Consider the following 20,596-nt stretch of genomic DNA (forward strand, 5'->3'; position numbering starts at 1 on the left):
CACCTCACCGTCCAGGTCACCGCCAGCCCTGGTGCTGGGGACTTCTCCCCACCAGCCCTCCTCCCTTTTCTTCCTCTCTCAACGGATTTATTTTTTTTCTTGGCGAAGAAAGTTTTGTGAGGATGACAAGGGACGGGAACAACTTTAGACTGTGAACTACAAAGAGTTTCCTCTGTAAGCCAAATGTTTGTTATACACTAATTGCAATATTTACTCTCGAGGGTTAGAACTTTAAAAATCTGCAATGATTTCCTGTATCTGCAAATGTACCCAGCTTTCCCAGCAATTTAAATAGAAAATTTAACGTTAAAGATTGGACTGACCTTAAATATTGCGCCAAGCAATGTCTGTGCTTCTGGATAATCTAGACTAGGTTTCCCCCACCTTCCCATTTACACGAGAGAGAACAGACAAAATAATATAAAAAAGAGGTATAATTGTGCTTTTTTCCCCCAACAATGAATGAATTATGTAGAACAAAATGGCATGATAATCTCACTAAAAATCTTTTAATTATAACCTTATTTTCCCTTTAAAACAAAAAAAAGGATTGTTAATTTCTAATAATGCCACCATGAAGTACAGATAGGTATGGTCCTACACAAAATGAAAGTGGGATTCCTTTGGTTCCGTTTCTTAAGTAATAAGATGAGTAAATTGGGATGGTATTGGTCTTTATCAAATAAATAAAAGGAAGTATGTACTGTGTCAGGTAATGGAGATGAACATTTTTTTTAATTCTAAAAAGCTGCCTATATAATTTCAGAAACATTTAAACTAATATAGCACTCAACTTATTTCTTAAATTAGGAACAATTACTACTGTTCCTATGAGAAGCCCTTTTCTAGGTCTTTCTGCTCTGTCCTTCAGATTCACACAGGGTATAAAATAAAGTTCATGACCAAACTGCACTGCTTGTGATAAGCAGAATTCAATTACATTCACCACTCCCTAGGGAGGGCCCATTACCATGGGCAAATATAGTATCACCATAAATGCATTCAGAATTAGTCTTTGGTTTAATATGTATTCACCAAATTCAGGGGGATGAAATAAAATCTGCATAATCATTGGGGGGGGAAAGAATGTACAATGAATTATGATGACCTATGTGGCCCATCCGCTTAGAAATGCAGAAACTCTACCAAACACCGCTTTTTGATCAAATGGCCCCCTTAATTTCTAGACTCTCCCATATAAGGGGGTTAAAAGTTAAGTCTGAGCACCTCAGCTTAGGAAACTCACTCAATTCAAAAAGCATTTCTTGAGATGATAAAAAAATATAAAGTAAAAAAAGGACTAAAAGTTGGGTCATGAAGCAGTAGGATCAGCAGACTATCTAGGGGTGGTGATGGGGAGGTGATTTTAAGCTAAACACCCATCAGCAAAGTGTTTTAGTGTTTCATGTGTACATGTACAAATGTACCTTTCATTTTACAGTTTGTCTTTAAATAAGAAAAAAATGAGAAAAATTTTTAAAAGTTACCTTTGTCTAAGGATTTATTTCTTTTAAACACATATTTTTATGCTGGTTTAAGGTTTATCCTCATAAAGTGATCCACACACACAAAAAGGCAGAATCCCCTTATCCCAGATTGACTAGAGAATACAGACAGGGCAGGGAATAGAAGACCATCATACTGACATTTAAAGCTTAATATCTTTTAAAATATTGAATTCTGTCGGTGAATCTGATTTGGGAGAGGGAGCATCTTCTGAACCACACAGGAAAACAAATCAACAAGCACAGCCTTTCCTTGCCCTTCCTTTTGATCCACTGGGTTTGAGTCCCTGAGGACTCTATACTTCCTTTGGTAGCAATTTTGGGAAATTAATGCTATAACCTCTAATCCAGGATGGTGGGTCTCAGCATTTCCCTCCCTGAATCCTTCCTCCTAACTTACCACTCCCAGGGGAGGGACTCGTTCCAATGGGCAGCCAGAGTATTACTGATGGCCCTAAAACCATTTGCACACACTAAAGTTAGAGATGTCAAGTCAGGATAAAAGATTAAACTTAACTACATTAGAGAAATAGCCATATGGAGAGGAGAGAAACTCATAACTGACACTACCATTCTATTTACACACCCAACTACATAAACTAGTTAAAATCAAGGTAATGTCCGCCCAGAGGATATTACAATTTACCAACATAAACGATTAAAACAAGCAGCAACTTTTATATAAAATTAATAAAGACAAATGAAAAAAAGAAATTGTCAGTAGCATCTATCTCCTCAATGTGTCTGAAATGCACGTTATAAACTAGTCCATTAGTACAGCAGCTTGCTAAAAATTGACTTTGGTTCAAGCTTAGTTAAAACAACAACAACAACAACATAAAAAAAACACACCACACATAAAAAAGGTGGATGGACATTTGTTAGTTTCCCTGCTTGCAGTTCACTGATTTTGGAGGGATTTTAGAGAAGGTGAACGGTGAGAAGAGGAAATTTAGGTTGATAATTAAATACAACGTGAAATAAAACAGGAAGACAGAAGCAACAAAAGAAAAACTAACAAAGGGACTAAAAATGTTTCTGGCCTTTTAATATGAAGGTGCCTGTCTCCCACCTGGATGATCACAAAGAAACATACACAGTGTCTGTATCACTGCCTTTCCCAACACTGTGAAGAGACAAATACAGATTCCCAGCTCCCTTCCGGGACACAAGCAGAGCAATCAGAATGAAAATGACCTGTACACCCTCTCTCAGACCCCAGCTCGAAAGGGGGGGGGGGCAAGTGCAGTCTTGGGCCTCCAGAGACATAAGCAAGCACCCACAGACACCAAATGGGAACCTTGACCTCCAAGACGAAGGGGAGCTCAGATGAGCCACACTGCAGAGATCCAGTCTTCTGGGAAATGTTCTGGTACAGATATTGTAATCATACTATGCTGACAGAAAGGGGAACTGAATTTCCAAGTTACCCTCCTTCCTCTTCATCTACTTCCATAAACTCTTCCTTTCCATGGGCTCATTTACATAGTCTAGAAACACCCTGAAAACAATTCCAGAAGCTAATCACTTTCTACATTGTATAGCGAGACGGGTATTGCCATTGTGACCTACCTAGCTGGAGCATCACTAACAAACCAAGGAGACACTTGAGGTGTGTGCAAAGTTCCTGCTCAAAGTCCTTCAAAGGTTTTCTCAAGACCCCATGCCCAGCTAGTAAGTGCATTCTCCAGTCAGGGAAGCAAGGAGCGTCTCAGGGTTAGAGGAGTTTACGCGCCGTCCAGTGAAAAGGAAGCCTGTGGCCAGAGGAAAAGGTGGTAGCCTCAGACTCTTCTCATCACACCTCTTTGGGAATACAGAATCGATGGCAATAGTCTAGTGGAGTTCCTTCAGAAAACAAAAGAAGGGCGGAGTTTCCCAATTTCCGTAAGTCAATTCGCTCTTTGCCAAGTAAATGAAAGGAAGTTTGGATGAAAAACTTCCACAAAATGGAAACAAACAAACAAACACACCAACAGTAGGAGCATTTTTCAGGAGATAAGAAATCAGGAGAACCACCAAGTCAGGTGTCTGCAGTAGTCTTTTGCTCTTCGGGCCCAGATCCTGCCCTGCCGCGCGCACGGCCGTCCCCATGGGAAGTCGCAGAGGCAGCACCGGGGCACCGCAGGGTCTGGGCCTCAGGGTCATTCAATGATCTGGGGTGAGAGCTACAGTTCAGCAGGAATTCCTTCCTACACAAAAGTGCTCCAAAGGCACCACCTGATGGGGGGAGGGGGCGTGTGTGGGGTGGGAGTGTTTGCACACACTGCCTTCAGCTTCTGCACCAAGCCTCTTGCATAAGTGGCAAAAGAAAATAATTTTCTAGCACCTCTGTAAGAGTCATCAAGGATAAGGAAACCAGCAAGAACATTCCCCGCAGTTAAGAACGTTAAGTCTCCCCTTACCCCCAAACCCTCCCTCCCCACAGTGTGGGAGCTCACTGAAATAGGATCCAGGAGCAAGAGATAAACATGTCCAAACTATATATATATATATATATATATATATAAAAAACAATAACAACAACAATAATAACAGAGATACAGTAATACAGGCCTGCCTAAATTGTACCAGTTAAGAAAGGAACCCCCAACACAATTGATACGATTATAAACACCTTGTTATGACTTAATGGCCTGTACAACAGACCCATAAAAATGATTTTTTTTTAAGAAAAAAAGAAATTTAGACAAACAAGAAATCTCCTTCCTATATTGGAATTGGTAACCCACCTTAACTTGTCATCATGACTGCTGGAAATGATAAGTAGTCCTTTCACTTCTTTTTTTGTTTGTTTGTTTTTGACATTTTGTTTCTGCTTTTTTTTTTTTTTTTAATTTTTGGTTAGAAAGTTCTCCAATCCATGAAGCAATCCTGAAAAGACAGTGTTTTATTACAAAATTAGGCAAATGTTGTCCTGTCTCCATCCTTTTTTTTTCTGGTATGCGTTCTTTTCCTTCTCTCCCTTCTTTCCCCTGCTGTTGAAACATGGCAAGAGGAAGCCAATCACATTTTTCAGTCTCAGCCTGGCTGGCAGCCCGATCATGCCGCGAGTGGAAAAGGCCAGTGGCAGCCCCGTGCAGCCCAGCTCACTGTGCCTTGGAGGCGGTGGTGGTGGTGGAGGCGGCCCCACTGGCAGAGGCCACTGTGAAGAGAGAGTTCTGGATGGACTCAGCGGAGGTGGAGGTGGCGTGAAGGCTGGCTACAGGTCCAGAGTTCCCTGCGGAGGCCGCAGCGGCAGAGACCAAGCTCACTGGGTTGCTGGTGAGCAGAGAGAGGTTCTGAGGGTTCAGGAACAGGGGGGCAGTCACGATGTTGGGGGCTCCTCCTGCATTGGCAAAGACCAGGTTCCCAGTTGCATCCAGTGACGTTATTGGAAGAGAGCCACCAGAGGCAAGAGCTACAGACAAAACGTCCCACAGACAGGCAGAAAGGAGAATGTTAAAACCATCCTAGAGAAGCCAAGTAGCACCTCAAATGTACTGTTTTCCTACAACCCAGGTGGAAAAAGTGCAGCCCTTAACTGACTTATCTTAATCCCAGCGCTCGCCTGTCACCAATTGAAGTGTACTGATAATTTTGGAAGAGCCTGAACAGCTGTATTCTAATGAAGTTAACGAGCACAAGCACTACAGGTGGGGGAAGCCACGCTGCATCCTGGGGCCTCAACTTCCCAGAGAACTTCATCCTCCCAGGAGTATTTACTAAGTCCGATCAGTTTGTTTTTAATGAAGATTGCTGATTTTACACATTCATTCAAAAGGCAAACTAGGTACAGTGACTGGGACACTAAAATACAGTTAGCTTTTTGGGCACCTGGGTGGCTCAGCTGGTTAGGCGGCTGCCTTTGGCTCGGGTCATGGTCCCGGGGTCCTGGGATTGAGTCCCGCGTCAGGCTCCCTGCTTGGCGGGGAGCCTGCTTCTCCCTCTCCCTGCCTCTCTGCCTACTTGTTCTCTCTCTCTCTGTGTCAAATAAATAAATAAAATCTTTAAAAAGAAAATCTCATGTCCACCAGTTTACTAAACAATATTATTAAAAAAAAATACAGTTAGCTTTTTGCCAACTAACTGGCATTATTCATAAATTTGAGCACTTTTTTAAAAGTAGGATGTACAAGATGAAAACCAGCTTTCAAAATGGCTTCAGTTCTAAAATCATTATATATTACCAAATAAAGTGTAAGGTGTGGTTACTATGTCACTTGCTGAAGCATCACATTTGATTCCTACAACTTACACAGAGGAGGAGGGGGAGGGGAGAGGGGAGGAGGGGGGAGGAGGAGGAAGGGGAGGAGGGGAAGGGGGGGAGGGAGGAAGACAGCAGGCAGCCCAAGGGGCTCACTAAGGTTGGGACTTGCTCTCCTGAGTGAGTCTCTCCGTGACGCCGTCTGTCGAAGCTCCACAGAAGCTATCGGTGAACTTGTAAATAATCAGGCACTCTCACTGAGTACCTTCTTCTGTTCTCTGACAACCCCTCCAAGCTCCTCCCACCCATATAACCATATTTTCACATGAAGATTTGAGGGGTTTTCTAATGGCATTAAAAATGTGGTTAATTTCTTACATAATATATAAAGAAAGCGAGGGGGACTGAAGGGAAGGTCTCTGACTTCGGATCTGGTCATACAAAGAGCACAGATCAGCGAGACTTGGTGCAGCTTGACGTTTTCTGAGATTCTAGACTTCCTGTCATGGAATAGTTGTAGAGCTTCCCAGACAATACTCGTTCTAATGTCAGCTGTGCCCTGGGAAGGCATCTGCCTTTGTAGCCTCACTACAGCCCAGAGGTACACCCTCACACAAGAGAAAAAGTGATTTATCACAAATCTTATGCCAAAAAGAAATCCCTGTATCACAAAAGGTTTACAGCCCTACCATCAATTAGATTTATAACTCATTTCTCTATAGTATACTGTAGAGATTATCATTCATGAAACACTCATCTTAATTGAGGTTGGCTAATAGCTTATTTTTGGCTCCAGGAACTCTCATATAAGTACAAACCATTTAAATTTTAAGAAAAAAAGTTCTTTGATTAATATAGTGATGTCTCAAATTGTCTTCCTGAATCACATAACATAGCATCTTTAGACACAAAGCTTAGAAGCCAAACAAGGCAAACCCTTCCCTACAAAGAATGAGTGGATTTAGACTGGATAGCATGCTAAAGACAAAAGAGACCCATCTGGGCTCGGAAAAGAGACAATCCAAGAGAATATATGTTCTATACTGATGGGGATATACAAAGGGCAGAACCTAACAATGACAAGTATTGCTGAAGTCTGCATAATGTGCTTCAAGGTTAACTCATTATGGGACCTTCTCATATATGTGTCTCTTAGGGGTGGGGAGGGGGACTGGCAATTTTTTCTTGGTCAAGTTTACCTGGAGATGGGTCTTGGATGTCTACTTAGGTATATTTATCAGGGGGAAATTCTGCCTCCAAGTCTATTCACATAAGTTAAGTATCAGCATAGAGTCCTGTTTTTTGTTTTTTTTTTACCATACTACACACTAAGCATATTTCCTGTTCTTACAAACGAACACCTATACTGCTTGTAGAAAGCTTTTTCACAAGGACATTTTCTTGGTCCTCCAGTTAGCATTATCAATTCAACTCTCTCTCCCCACCATCTTCACCTCTAGCAAAGCAAACTTCCCTCATTAAAAAGAAAAAAAAAAAAAGAGCTAAGTAAGGGGAAAAATTCTACTGACCTTGAATAGTTGCCAGTGTACTGTTGCTCATGAGAGCTGGGCTGAGGGCACCGCCCAGGGTCCCTGGATTGAGACTGAGTAAGGCACCTCTGCAAGTCCAAAAGAGCAGTCACTTTGTTACAATGTAGGCACATCTGTGAGTTTGACAATATACCCACAAAAGGACAAGAGAAAAGAAAATACGGCTGGGGCAGTATAAGGAAATATTTGTTATTCTCCTTATGAGAATAAGGTTTCTTACTGCTTCCTTGTACAAAGCAAAATAAGGGTATGATCCACACAGAACCTAAAACCTGCACAATCATGCTGACTCTTCTTTGAATTACATCATTCTCTTTTTTTCCAAAACAAAAGAATGCCAGCAAAAGGAATGTATTTACAAAGTAATCCTTGTATGTTTGATAATATAAAACTGGGGATCTAACTACTCTATCTCTTGTCTGTGTCTGAGAATTAGAAAGCAGACAGCTGAGAGAGTTTAAATGGAGAATTCTGGGCTTTCTTCCTGGCCCCACAACTCAGGAAGATCAGCTCTGCGTCTTCATCTGGAAATACTAGTAAGAGACTTAAGTCCAGCTATGACCAAGGCCCCGGGGCTACCACAGAGCTCCCTGTGCCAAACGGATGACGGCTTTAAAGAGATTTTTTTTCGGGGGGAGGGGGGCACTTAAGAGGGTGGTCAAGTGTCCCCGACGAGTAGCTCCAGGGAGGGCTCCTAGCTGTTGCTCAGGTGACGAGGGCGAGAGGCTCCTTACCCAGCTGCGAACTGCGAGGGCGCCATCAGGCCCGGGCTCAGTCCCGCGGCGGCGGCCATAGCAGCGAGACCAGCGTTCGCCGGCAGCTGTGCAGCCCCTTGGAGGGCGGCGGCCGCCGCTGTCTGCAAGCCTGACGCTGTCACCATCACCTGGCTGGTCCCAAGAGGAGAGGACAAAGTGGAGGTGGTCTGTGTTGTGCTGGTCTCACTGGCACCAGATGCCTCGGAGGTGGAGGCTGAGGCAGACGGGGAGGGACTCAGCGAGGGGGAGGTGACGGCTGAGGAAGCTGGCGGCGCCGTGGAAATGACCGTGGCAGTGTTGCTGGACGTGCTGTCTGTGGTGCCTGAAGGGAGAACCAGAGGAGAACGTGACCTTTGGTGGTGGTGCAGGGTGGGGGGGTGTCTCTACCGGAACCGTGGCTTTCTTCAGCCACACTCTAGACTCAATGGTGACGAAGTCATCTACCATCCAATAACCTCTACATGTGTCCTTTTATTAACCTAGTTTAGTGATCCTATGGAAATGAACATTTTAGAACCCAAACCATAAACCCTGCTTTAAGAGGCAAGCGCAATAAAGCAGCCAGGGAAGAAACAGAGAACACAGTTTTCTATTTCCAGTTTCCTACTCAAAAAATAAAAGAATCACAGAAGCTCTAACTATGGAATACAACTGGTCTGGGGAAGAAACATAAAGCAAAACAATCCTTGCTTCTGAAAAGCATTTTCAATCAGAAATTTTAGTAGTCTCTATAGAAAAATCAAAACAAAACAATGAAGGCAAGAAAAACTAAAAGTTAACATATTTTTCTAAAGTTAACATGTCAATAATAGTTGCAGAAATAGTACGAAATAGTACGAAAATAACTATGGGCCTATGTCTAGATGCCTTTGCATTGAAAAATTTAAGTAGCCATTCTGTAATGAAAATCAGCTCTCAAAAAGCCTATTGTAAACATTTTCTTATTCATGGAAACAATAACAGACAAGGATATCATGAAACTCACAAAAGCATGAAAAGAAATGAAGCTCTAGGAAATTGTTATTTCAGAGACCTTAAAAAAAAAAAAACAAGATGCCTAAACTTCTTTTTGTTGTAAGGAGAACAACAAATGTTTGTTTACAAACAACTAATTGACATTATAAATATCACTGCCAAAAACTAAAACACATTCACTGGAATTATTTAATGTTCGAGATCAATGTTGTCCAACAGAAACATAATAAATACGTGATTTAAAATTTTCTAGTGGTCCTACTGAAAATATTAAAAAGAAATAGGTTAAATTATTTCCACAGGATTATCATTTTAACATGCAATCAGTCTCAAAAAAGTATTTTTTTCATACTGAGTCTTTGAAAATGGTGTATAGTTTACACTTAACAGCACATCTCACTTTGCACTGGCCCAGTTGTATGTACTTAAAAAGCACAGGTGGCTACTGCCTGCCACATGGTGCCCAGCACAGGTCTAGAGGTTAGGCCTGTTGAGTCATGAAGGGAAGCGTGACGAAAAGAATGTAGTGTCTTTGCCCAAAGTAGAAACAACTCATAAGGCAGGCAGAGGACAGAGCACCTGCCATAAAGCAGAATTCAGCTGTCCCCAGGAGCCGTAGTTCTGACGCGATTTACAGAAGGCAGTATGGTACCGGCTCTCCAGTCAGTTCTCAGTCAACGCCTGAGAACACAAACGCAGGCTGCCTGCACCAGCTAGAACTTAATTTACTGAAACTCACTACGTTCTAGGGTATCACCAACCATATATACATATAAAGCAGAACCTAAGTGGTATTTTCTAAGGACAGAGAACTCAAAAAGACAAAAAGCATCTATAAATTTTCAGTATAATACTTCTGTGAGGCATAAAAGACTTGGTACATTACAGAAGAACTAGACCAATCAAAATAAACATTTCAAACCCATAAACACATTGGAACAAAGACCTTACGTAAGAGATAACTTTTTTGGTGATAAAATCTATCACTAAGCTGAAGACGACTCTCTCTTAAAAAATTGTTTCATCTTCCTAAAATCTATTTTCGAGCATTTTGGTCTATACTAAGAACATCTAGAATTCAACTCTCTTCTCATTTTCACTCTAAGGAAGTGTTTCTTTCACATCATGGAGCTGGGAGAACATCAGACATCATCTGTTTCAGTACTGACTCCACTCTTCCTGCCCCCATACTGCTGCACAAAGTGAATCCCATAAACATATCTTTCTTACTGCTAATCAAAAAGGGACCACTTACTCCTTTTTCTCCCTTCTCAAAAACAGATAAAATTCCCTCTTGATTGCTGTTGTCCCTAAGTACAACTACACCTGTGTGGGTATCATTAGTCACGGCTGCACTATTCTTTCAGTTCTAAATCTACCGGATCACTCTGTATCTCTGAGCCCCTGATGCTGTGCTGCGTCCTGTGTTGGATAGATTCACTCTTCCACTTTGACACCTGTAAGAACTGTCTCTCGTTCTATCTAGAAAGGCAAACGTCTTTTATTTCTCTTGTATTGCTAAGAAATTTCAATGTACTTTCAATCTTTTCTTGCCTAATTTCTCACCTTATCTACCCTGATTTTATCTATGGGCACTACTTCCCTTTCAAAGTTCTGAAACTGTCCATTTCCATAAGACCCCTTATCTTGAGGTCAAAGACTTATTTAAAATAGGCTTTTTTTCACTCTCCACCGCCACTGCTTTCGGACAGACCATTCAGTGTCACTCTCTTAAAATCCCCTATATATACAAAGAAAGTCCCAGTAATCCTCAGCAGTAAAGTAAACCTGGGTTAGGATATGACTCCAGAAACCACTCCCAGGTGTTTTTTCTGGTTGTCATCCTTCAACCACATTCCAGGTGTTTTTCAATAGACTATGTCATGTGAGCACTAGCAATTTTCAAATAAATTCTCCTAGCTAGTGAATCATATTTTATTTTATTTTTAAAGGTTTTATTTATTGGGGCGCCTGGGTGGCTCAGTCGTTAAGTGTCTGCCTTCGGCTCAGGTCATGATCCCAGGGTCCTGGGATCGAGCCCCACGTTGGGCTCCCTGCTCAGCAGGAAGCCTGCTTCTCCCTCTCCCACTCCCCCTGCTTGTGTTCCCTCTCTCACTGTCTCTCTGTCAAATAAATAAATACAATCTTTAAAAAAAATAAAATAAAGTAAGGTTTTATGTATTTGAGAGAGAGTGAGAGCAAGCGCACAAGCAGGAGGAGTGGCAGGCAGAGGGAGAGAGAGAAGACGACTCCCTGCTGAGCAGGGAGCCTGACGTGGGCCTGGATCCCAGGACGCTGGGATCATGACCTGAGCTGAAGGCAGAAAAGACGCCTAACTGACTGAGCTACCCAGGGACCCTAGTGAATCACATTTTTTTTTTTTAAGATTTTTTATTTATTTGACAGAGAGAGAGACACAGCGAGAGAGGAAACACAAGCAGGGGGAGCAGGAGAAGCAGGCTCTCCGCCGAGCAGGGAGCTCGATGTGGGGCTCGATCCCAGGACCCTGGGATCATGACCTGAGCCGAAGGCAGACGCTTAACGACTGAGCCACCCAGGCGCCCCTATTTTTACTATTTAATTGTAAGAGTTATTTATATGCTCTAGACACAGTTCCTTTATCAGATATATGATTTACAATGTTTTCTCCAAGTCTGTGGGTGTCTTTTCATTTTCTTGTCTCCCAAAGTACAAAAGATTCTGCTTTTGATAAATTCCAATTTATCATTTTTTTTCTTCTATAGATTGTGTTTGGTGTTGTATCTACAAACTCTTGGCCTAACCCGAGATCATAAAGATTTTCTATGTTTTCTAAACATTTTATTTCTTACATTTAGGCCCTTGATCCCATCCTAGGTTTTGTGCATGGTATCAGGAAAGGCTCTAAATTCATCTTCATGAATATGAACATCCAATTGTCTCAGAACCATTTGGTGAAGAGTATCTTTTTGCTACTGAATTGCTTTGGTACCTCTGTCAAAAGTCAACAGAGTGTAAGTTTAAAGGTGTGTTTCTGGACTCTTGACTCTGTTCCATTAACTACTGTCTGTCCTCATGCTGGCAGCACACTTTTTACCACCTAGCTTTACACCATGCTCTGAAATCAGGGTATCTAAGCCCTCCACCTTCATTCTTTTTCAAAACTGTTTTGGCTATTCTGGGTCCCTTCCATATATATTTTAGAATGAGTTTATCATGATAATTACTGCAAAAAATTTGCTAGAATTTTTACTATAATTGTACTGAATCTATAGATCAATTCAGAGAATACTGTCATCTTAAAAATACGGAGTCTTCTAAACCATGAACATGGACTATCTCCATTTATTCAGACTTTCTTTAATTTCTCTCAGCAAACTGCAGTTTTCACTGTTTAAGTCTTGCACTTCTTTTGTTTGATTTATTTCCGAGTACTTTATTCTTTTTGAAGCTATTGTGAATAAAATTATTTTTGTAATTTCATTTTTGGACTGCTCACTAATAGTATATACGCAATTGATTTTATATGTTGACCTTGTATCCTGCAACAACACTAAATTCATTTATTAGTCCTAGTAGTTTTGTTGCTATGCAGATTCCTTGGGATTTTTATATATACAGAATAATGCAAATAAGGAGTTTAACTTCTCCCCTTTCAAATTGGATGTTTTTCATTTTTCCCCTTTAACTGGCTATAACCTCTAGTACAATGTTAATTTGTCTACAAGAGCTTGCTTTGTTCCCAATTTTAGGGGGAAAGCATTCAGTCTTTCACCATGAAGTATGCCATTAGCTGTAGGTTTTTAACAGATGCTCTTTATTCTTTATTTGGTGAGGAAGTTCTCTTCTTTTCTAGGTTTTTATTATGAATGGGTGTTGATTTTGTCAAATGCTTTTCCTGTATCTACTGAGATGATCCTGTGGTTCTGGTCCTTTCTTCTATTGCTGTGGTGTATTACATTACCCGATGTTCAGTTATTATTAAACCAACCTTACATTCCTGGGATAAGTCCCCCTTGGTGGTGATGTATAATCTTTTCTGTATGTTACTGGATTTGATTTGCTAAAATTTACTGAGTGTTTTTGTGTGTATCTTCATAAGGGATATGGGCCTATAATTTTTTTTGTATGTGTGTGGTATCTTTGTCTGGCTTTAGTATCAAGGTAATATGGGCTTCATACAACGAGCTGTCCTTTACCTTCTGGAAGAGAGAGCTGAAGATTAACTTTATTTCCTCTTTAAGTATCTGATATAATTCACTGCTAAAGCCATCTGGGCCTAAGCTTTTCTTTTTGGAAAAGCTTTACATTAATGATTCATTTATTTTGCTTGCTTTAAGTCTATTTAAGTTTTCTTTTTTTGAGTGAGTTTGGATAATCTGTGTCTTTCTCAGAATTTATCCATTTCATCTAAACTGCCTTATTTTTTTGGGTATAAAGTTGTTCATAATACTCCAGTATGCCACATAATGCGCCAATTCCATTCTTAAATATATACCCAAAAGAACTGAAAACGTGTCCACATAAAAACCTACACACAAATGCTCACAGCAGTAATATTCAAAACGGCCAAAAACTGAAAGCAACTCAAATGTCCATGATGAACAAAATGTGTTTTAAATATCATACAACCATAAATAAGGAATGAAGTACTGATATATTCTGCAAGATGGATAAACCTTGGGAAATGTTATACTAAATGAAAGAAGCCAGACACAGAAGATCATATAATTTATTATTCTATCTGTATGAAATGTCCAAAACAAGCATATCCATAGAGACAGAGTAGACCAGCCAGGAGTAGGGTGAGGAATCAATGGGGAGGGATTGCTAATGGGTATGGGGTTGCATATGGTTCATTATGAAACAATGTTTTGGGGAAAAAGATTGGGGCAGAGCATGTTTAGTTGAGATTATTAAAGGCTGTTGAATTTTTGTCTTTGAGACACATCAGAACACATATCTTTCTGGAGTAGTATAGTCATGATCATTCTTATATCTATTCTGAGAAAGCTTACCAGGGAGCTATAATGTGCCAAGCACTGTGCTAAATACTGGAAAATAAAAGCAACTGTGTCAATAAGACAAGATTTCTCTTAGAAGATGGTAAACTGAGGATATGGTTTTTTCCTCTTCATTTCTAAAATCCTATTCCAAATGATGGTAAAGAAAAAAGGTACCAGAGGACTTGAGATTTTGACAGACTTGCAGAAATGAGAAACAGGCTGAAATTTGGTGGTAGGGAAACCAACTTGAGTCCAGAAGGGCACAGTAGACAACTATGACAGAAGTGAGACTTGCAGAAATGAGAAACAGGCTGAAATTTGGTGGTAGGGAAACCAACTTGAGTCCAGAAGGGCACAGTAGACAACTATGACAGAAGTGAGAATTACTCACCTCAACAGAGCCCTGAGGAGATTCCAAGCTTAGAGTTGTCATTGAAAGAGAATTACAACAGAAGGGAATGACATTATTCTGAAGAGAACTTTCTGTACAGTTCTGACTTTTGAAACCAATGTTTGATGATACGCTATTATCTCATATATTAAAAAAAAAAATCACAAGGATGAGAGGAAGAACACTAATACTGAATACAAGTAAAACAAACTGAATTTCAAATGAATAATGTAACTACACTGAAGAGGATAGAGAAATAACTAATCCAAACAACTTCTGAACACAGAATTTGGACTTTATGCCTTCAGGTTAAAGACAAGAACTCTAAACAAATATGGAACTCAAATAGGTAGACCTTTTCTGTTTAGAGGCATGGGTTAGCAATTTTGAAACCACTTTGTTTTTACTATAGGATTGAGCAATTAAGTAATGATATTGTTGATAATAGGAGCCAGGTTGCTCACTGTCACTGTGAAGGGAGTTAACATATGGAAAAAGGTATGGGTAGAAAAGAATAAACTATAGGGTGCTGGGCTGGAATTGGAGATATCAGTATGAACTCACTGATATTAAATAAAAGAAGATAAAGAAAAATGCATATAGATATGCAATAACAATAAATTTACATGTGTCTATCCAAACACACATACTAATGTATTATGTATATTTCTATCGAGATGTTCTAGCATCAGTGACAACAGTATCAATAAATGCATCTAGATCTTGGTGTCTACATACCTTTCCTCACTAAAAAGAACTAGGGATCCTTGAAGAAATGGCTGATTCCAGGCCTGGAGCAGAGAAAATTTAAGATGAGGTTGAACATCTTGTGCCAAAAAATAAGGAAGCACTCAAAGAATGTTAGGGACATGTCGAAAAAGCACAGGAGCCACCACCAAGGGGCTCCCACTGGCAAAATGAAGAACAATTTGAACATTAAAATAAAAAGTAATAGTAGGATTCTAACTTACTAAATATAGAAAGAATGTCTGAGTCCATACTAATATAGACAGATAAACAGGGGAAAAGGAAAAGTGCATCCTTACAGTTGAAAGGCAACTAATAAAAGTAGAAGAAATGAAAGAATTATTTGAGAATCATAGTAATGGATCCATACAAAAATCATCAATGGACACTAGTGGGCAAAGGTTTGGAAAAAAAAAAAACGACCCAGGATATCTGTATAGTCTCAAATTCCCCATTTACTGAAGAGTAAAATAATAACTACGCAATGAAAAACCCTGACATATACCACCTTAATAAAATTATCAAAGTTAATTCCACCAGTAGTGGGACTAATCAATAGCATGTGTGTCCATATCATGCACAAAGGAGGACTCAACGCACTTCTGTGGTCTTCTTGCCCAAAGTGCATAATCCGAATCTAATCATGAGTAAACATCAGACAACACATCTACAAAATAAATAGCTACATTCCTCAGAAAATCAATGTCCTAAAATACAAAGCAAGACTCATATTGTCCCCAATTTAAGAAGACTAAAGAGACACAGTAACTGAATGCAATGCATGATTTAAGATTTTCTTTTGCTATAAGAGACATTATTGGCACATCTGGGAAAATATGAATGTGAATTTTTACTAGATATTAGGACTGAGTCAATGTTAATTTCCTGATTTTCGATAACTGTATTCTGGCTATATGTGGTAATTTCTTGTTCTTTAGAAAATACACAATGATGTAGGGATAAAGTAGCATGTCCACAACTTGCTCTTAAAACTGTTCAGAAAAACATCACATATACAGAAAGGGAAACAGAAAGAGAAAAAGGAGAGAAAAAGCAAATACATAAGATTTTCTCATTTGGAGAATCTAAGGGAAGAGATGTGGGATTTCTCTGAACTATTCTTATAAATTTTCTGTAAATCTGAAATTACATAAAAATAAAGAATTAAAAAAATAAGTATGTACAAAGGTCCTCATTACAGTATTATTTATAATAGTGAAAACTTCATTCCTTTAATAATTAGTTACTGAGTATCTTACATTCTAGGAGGTGTGCTAGACATGAAAGATACAATATTGAACAAGCAAGACCAGTTATGTGGTTCAGAGACTGAGGGGTTTCTTGGGATGTAAGATTTGCAGGACTCAAACTGAAAAAGCTTGTCATTCTAGGTAAAACTGAGCCATGACGGGCGCCTGGGTGGCTCAGTTGGTTAAGCGACTGCCTTCGGCTCAGGTCATGATCCTGGAGTCCCGGGATCGAGTCCCACATCGGGCTCCCTGCTCAGCAGGGAGTCTGCTTCTCCCTCTGACTCTCCTCCCTCTCATGCTGTCTCTCATTCTCTCTCAAATAAATAAATAAAATCTTTAAAAAAAAAAAAAAAAACTGAGCCATGATGGCACTATATGGAAATGTTTACAAAATTCTGATACAACCATTCAATACAATAAGGGCAAATCAAAAGTAGAAATGTGAAAACTATAACACGGGATGACACTTATAAAATAAGAAGTAAAAAAAAAAGTGGGACACACTAAACACTATTAGAATTGTACTATATATAAAAGATCTAAAGGCAAAATAAAAATAGCTCATTGTGATTACTTTTCTTATTTGAGTTTCTGATAATGTTCAATTTTTTTAAGAACCGAAGAAAAAATTCATTTCAAAAAAGTTACCAACACTTCAAGTTTTATTTTTTATTTATTGTTTTTAAGTAGGCTCCACAGGAGGCTTGAACTCACAACTCTGAGATCAAGACCTGAGCTGAGGGGCGCCTGGGTGGCTCAGTCATTAAGCGTCTGCCTTCAGCTCAGGTCATGATCCCAGGGTCCTGGGATCGAGCCCTGCGTCGGGCTCCCTGCTTGGTGGGAAGCCTGCTTCTCCCTCTCCCACTCCCCCTGCTTGTGTTCTTGCTCTTGCTATCTCTCTGTCAAATAAATAAAATCTTTAAAACAAACAAACAAAAAAACCCCCTGAGCTGAGATTAAGAGTCAATTGCTTAACCGTCTGACCCACCAAAGCACTCCGGTTACCAACATTTTAGAAAACAGTTATAATTAAATGCACATAAATGGGCTGAGCAACTGAGTTCAGGAAAATGTCACTTGTCAATTAGGACCATCAAAAACTGAAAATTTTTAGCTAGTTTTGAGTATGTGTATCTCCTAAAAATTACCTTCTGTTTCAGATTTTTGCCATTTTTAGAAAATCTGCAAAGCTACCCATTCTATTAAGTTCTATTTGAACTATAAGGAATTGTTCTGCAAAAGATGGTTATCTTTAGGCCTAATGTAATATGACTTATAATTTGTTGGGAAGGAAAAGTTTAGTTTATAATTTAACAGATGATGGCAGGCAGGGAGGACGGTGAGTTCCTTAAAGGCCGGATTTTCACTTTCTAGTGCCCAAAACAACAGCAACCAATCACCAACAGTTTGCGTACTATGCTGAAGTGCTAAATACTATATACTCTCAAACATGGGGTTCTTAACTTACGATCTCTATTCCTAAGGCATCCAAAAATGTCCCCAGTGAGGTAGAGACGGATGGGAGTTGTCCTTTATGAACCTTATATTTTACTAAAAACTGTGGGTATGTCTGTTTTGTGAAGGGAAAATTTAAAGCTTTCATCAAATTTTCCAGGAGTTCTAAAACCCAAAAAGGTCGAAAAGCACTATTCTAGGAGTGCCTAGGTGGCTCAGTTGGTTAAGCACCTGACTCTTGATCTCAGCCCAGGTCTTGATCTCAGGGTAGTGAGTTCAAGCCCTACACTGGGCTCCACTTTAAGCCTACATAAAAAAAAAAAAAAGAGTGCTACTCTAAATAATTCAACAAAATCATGAGATTTCCTAACAACTTAGAAATTTAAGAACTATATAAAGCCATTCAGTTAGATCACAGAATCAAAGAAGTGTTATACAAACTGAAAACATGAGAGGACAATCAAATTCCTCAACTTTAGGTTAAATTCAAGCTTGACTGTGAAATATCATAAATCCATTTGCGGGTTTACTAGCACATAATCAACCTGGTGAATAATTACAGAATGCCTTATTCATCATATATCACTAAAAAGTTTCTGATGACAACACTGAGTTATTTTAAATGTGCTATTGGGAAATGTGCTAGTTTAAAGGAGGCCAAAGGAAAAAAAAATTGTTCATTTTATAGTGAATGTGTCAGGCACCAGACACTAAGATTGCAAAAAGAATATTCAGACCTTTTGAGAAGTGCAAAGTCTACTGGAAAGACAAAAGTATACAAATATAATCGTTTATAATACAGGCAGGTGGAAATGAACAGTATCCTGGGAAAGCTAAAGAGTATTTCTAGAAAGAACTGATGCCTGTGCTGGAGTCGTTTCATTGCTATCGGAAAGAAGTGCAGTGGGGATATTTACAAAGGCATGGATGGACTCTTCCTGTGTGCTGAGGATGGAAGGGAGAAAAGACTAGTGGGAGGTTAGATCCAGATTAATAACCTTCTAGGAACTGATGATGAATCTGGATGCCTTCCTGAATACAAAAAGCTGTAGCCACTGAAGGTTTGGAAGGAGTTACTTGAAAGGTAAGTCTGGGAACAATGCAGAAGGTAAGAGTTAGGTGGGAAAGAACAAAACAGGTAAGAAAACCTTTATGTGAAAGTATTCTTTCTGACCAAGTTAATTATGCCTGTTTTCTGGAGTTCAGGTTTTCATATATGACTTTGCAAGAAAAGCAATACATATTTCTAGTTTAGAGCCTTCGTTTGCAATTTAATTCACAATTCTCAGAGAGACGTGTCATGGGCCTACCATCTGCAGGCCAGCTGCGAGGCCCAGCGGCCGCTTACCCGTAACAGAGAGGTTGGTCACCGCAGCGCTGCTCAGCGGGAGGACCGGACTGACCGTGAGGGTCGTGGCCGCACTGCTCGTCACAAGGCTTGGCGTGGGTGCCACCTAGAGGTCAGAAATGAAAATACGTGAAAGCATTTTTAAAAAAATTCAAATCAATACTGAAGATGTATTTTCCCTATAAAAATTTTTAAATTCCAGATACAACAGAATTAAAGGGGCCTAAGAGGAACTAATTTTATAATCATCTTTTGATCTTGAAATTGACAAAATAGACATACGTTCAAAGGCTGCTATCAGAAGATGGTTTTTCTCTGATAGGAGAAATGGCTTTGCCCAGGTTTTAAAAAGAAATAATAAAAAACATTCCTAAATTTCAATGCTGTTGAGTAAGATAGACTCCAAGTAAGTAAGGAATATTATACTATTATCAACGTAATCTACACAAGAAAACTATTCAATAGGATCAGAGAATCAGGGATTCTTGGATTGCTTTTATTTTTGGTCATGTGGGGGACATGACTATCTTGTTTTTGTTTTTGATGAATGATATGGAAAGAATGTGAAACAAAATTTTAAAGAGCTGACAGTTTCTTTCTGAAATAACAAAATACTTCTACAGTTTTGTAAGAAATACTTTTTTTCTCCTTTTAGTACAAATAAATCCAAAACACAAAATAGCCACCTACATAAAACAGAACCGGATCTAATGACTGTCTTTTTCATAACTACTATGTCGTGAACTTCAGGATTAAAGCCCAACCATTCAACAACCACAGCCTTCCCTTAACAACCAGTATGTGCTCTTAACGTGATTTTAGTTTAAAAAGCATCCCAGTATAGAATGATATTAAAATACAATAAAAACAAATTAACAAGGAAAGATCAGAAATGCAAGCCCAATAATCTCATCACCTGAGGAATCCTGGTTGGAAATACAGAGTCACATTTGCCATCATCCTTAAGATCAAGGGAGTACATTACCACTGCATGTCCCCTCAGTCTAGAATACTATTCCAAAGCAATGGGTGGAAGTTACTCAATGAGGTTATTAATGAAAGGTCCCACATAATGTTTGCGAGTGAAGATGTGAGATGGCTGAATTCATACAAGTTCAGAGCTAAAGGTTATCTGGGAATTTACTGTCACTTCCTCATATAAGTTTAATAAACTGGGCTTTAAAGCCCAACATGAACACAGGGACACCTGGGTGGCTTAGCCAGTTAAGCGTCCAACTCTTGATTTCGGCTCAGGTCATGATCTCAGGGTTGTGAGACTGAGCCCTGCATCGGATCCGTGCTGAGTGGGGAGTCTGCTTGAATTCTCTCCCTCTTCCTCAACCCCCCCAAACAAAACAAAACAAACAAAACAACAACAAAAAACCCAAAAACCCAACATGAATAAAAAGCAACTAAGGATTTTTTTTAGGTGACTGGAATCTAGCAAATCTG

At 39.6% G+C, this 20,596-nt stretch overlaps 1 protein-coding gene across 1 annotated transcript in view; it reads right to left on the bottom strand.

Annotated features, from left to right (window-relative positions):
* Nucleotides 1-1,471: 1,471 nt before the first annotated feature.
* POU2F1 (POU class 2 homeobox 1) overlaps nt 1,472-20,596 on the bottom strand; it is a 164,922-nt gene continuing 145,797 nt past the window's right edge. Inside the window, exons 13-16 of the mRNA XM_028111971.2 lie at nt 19,145-19,250; nt 7,973-8,315; nt 7,218-7,306; nt 1,472-4,902 (exon numbers count right to left, since the gene is read on the bottom strand). Coding sequence (XP_027967772.1) covers nt 4,592-4,902; nt 7,218-7,306; nt 7,973-8,315; nt 19,145-19,250 — 849 coding nt within the window. The 3' untranslated portion in view covers nt 1,472-4,591. The remainder of the gene's footprint in view (nt 4,903-7,217; nt 7,307-7,972; nt 8,316-19,144; nt 19,251-20,596) is intronic.

Source organism: Eumetopias jubatus, unplaced genomic scaffold, assembly GCF_037043125.1.
Source record: "Eumetopias jubatus isolate StellerSeaLion01/CBP00866 unplaced genomic scaffold, mEumJub1_p1.0 scaffold_12, whole genome shotgun sequence".
Taxonomy (NCBI): Eukaryota; Metazoa; Chordata; class Mammalia; order Carnivora; family Otariidae; genus Eumetopias; species Eumetopias jubatus.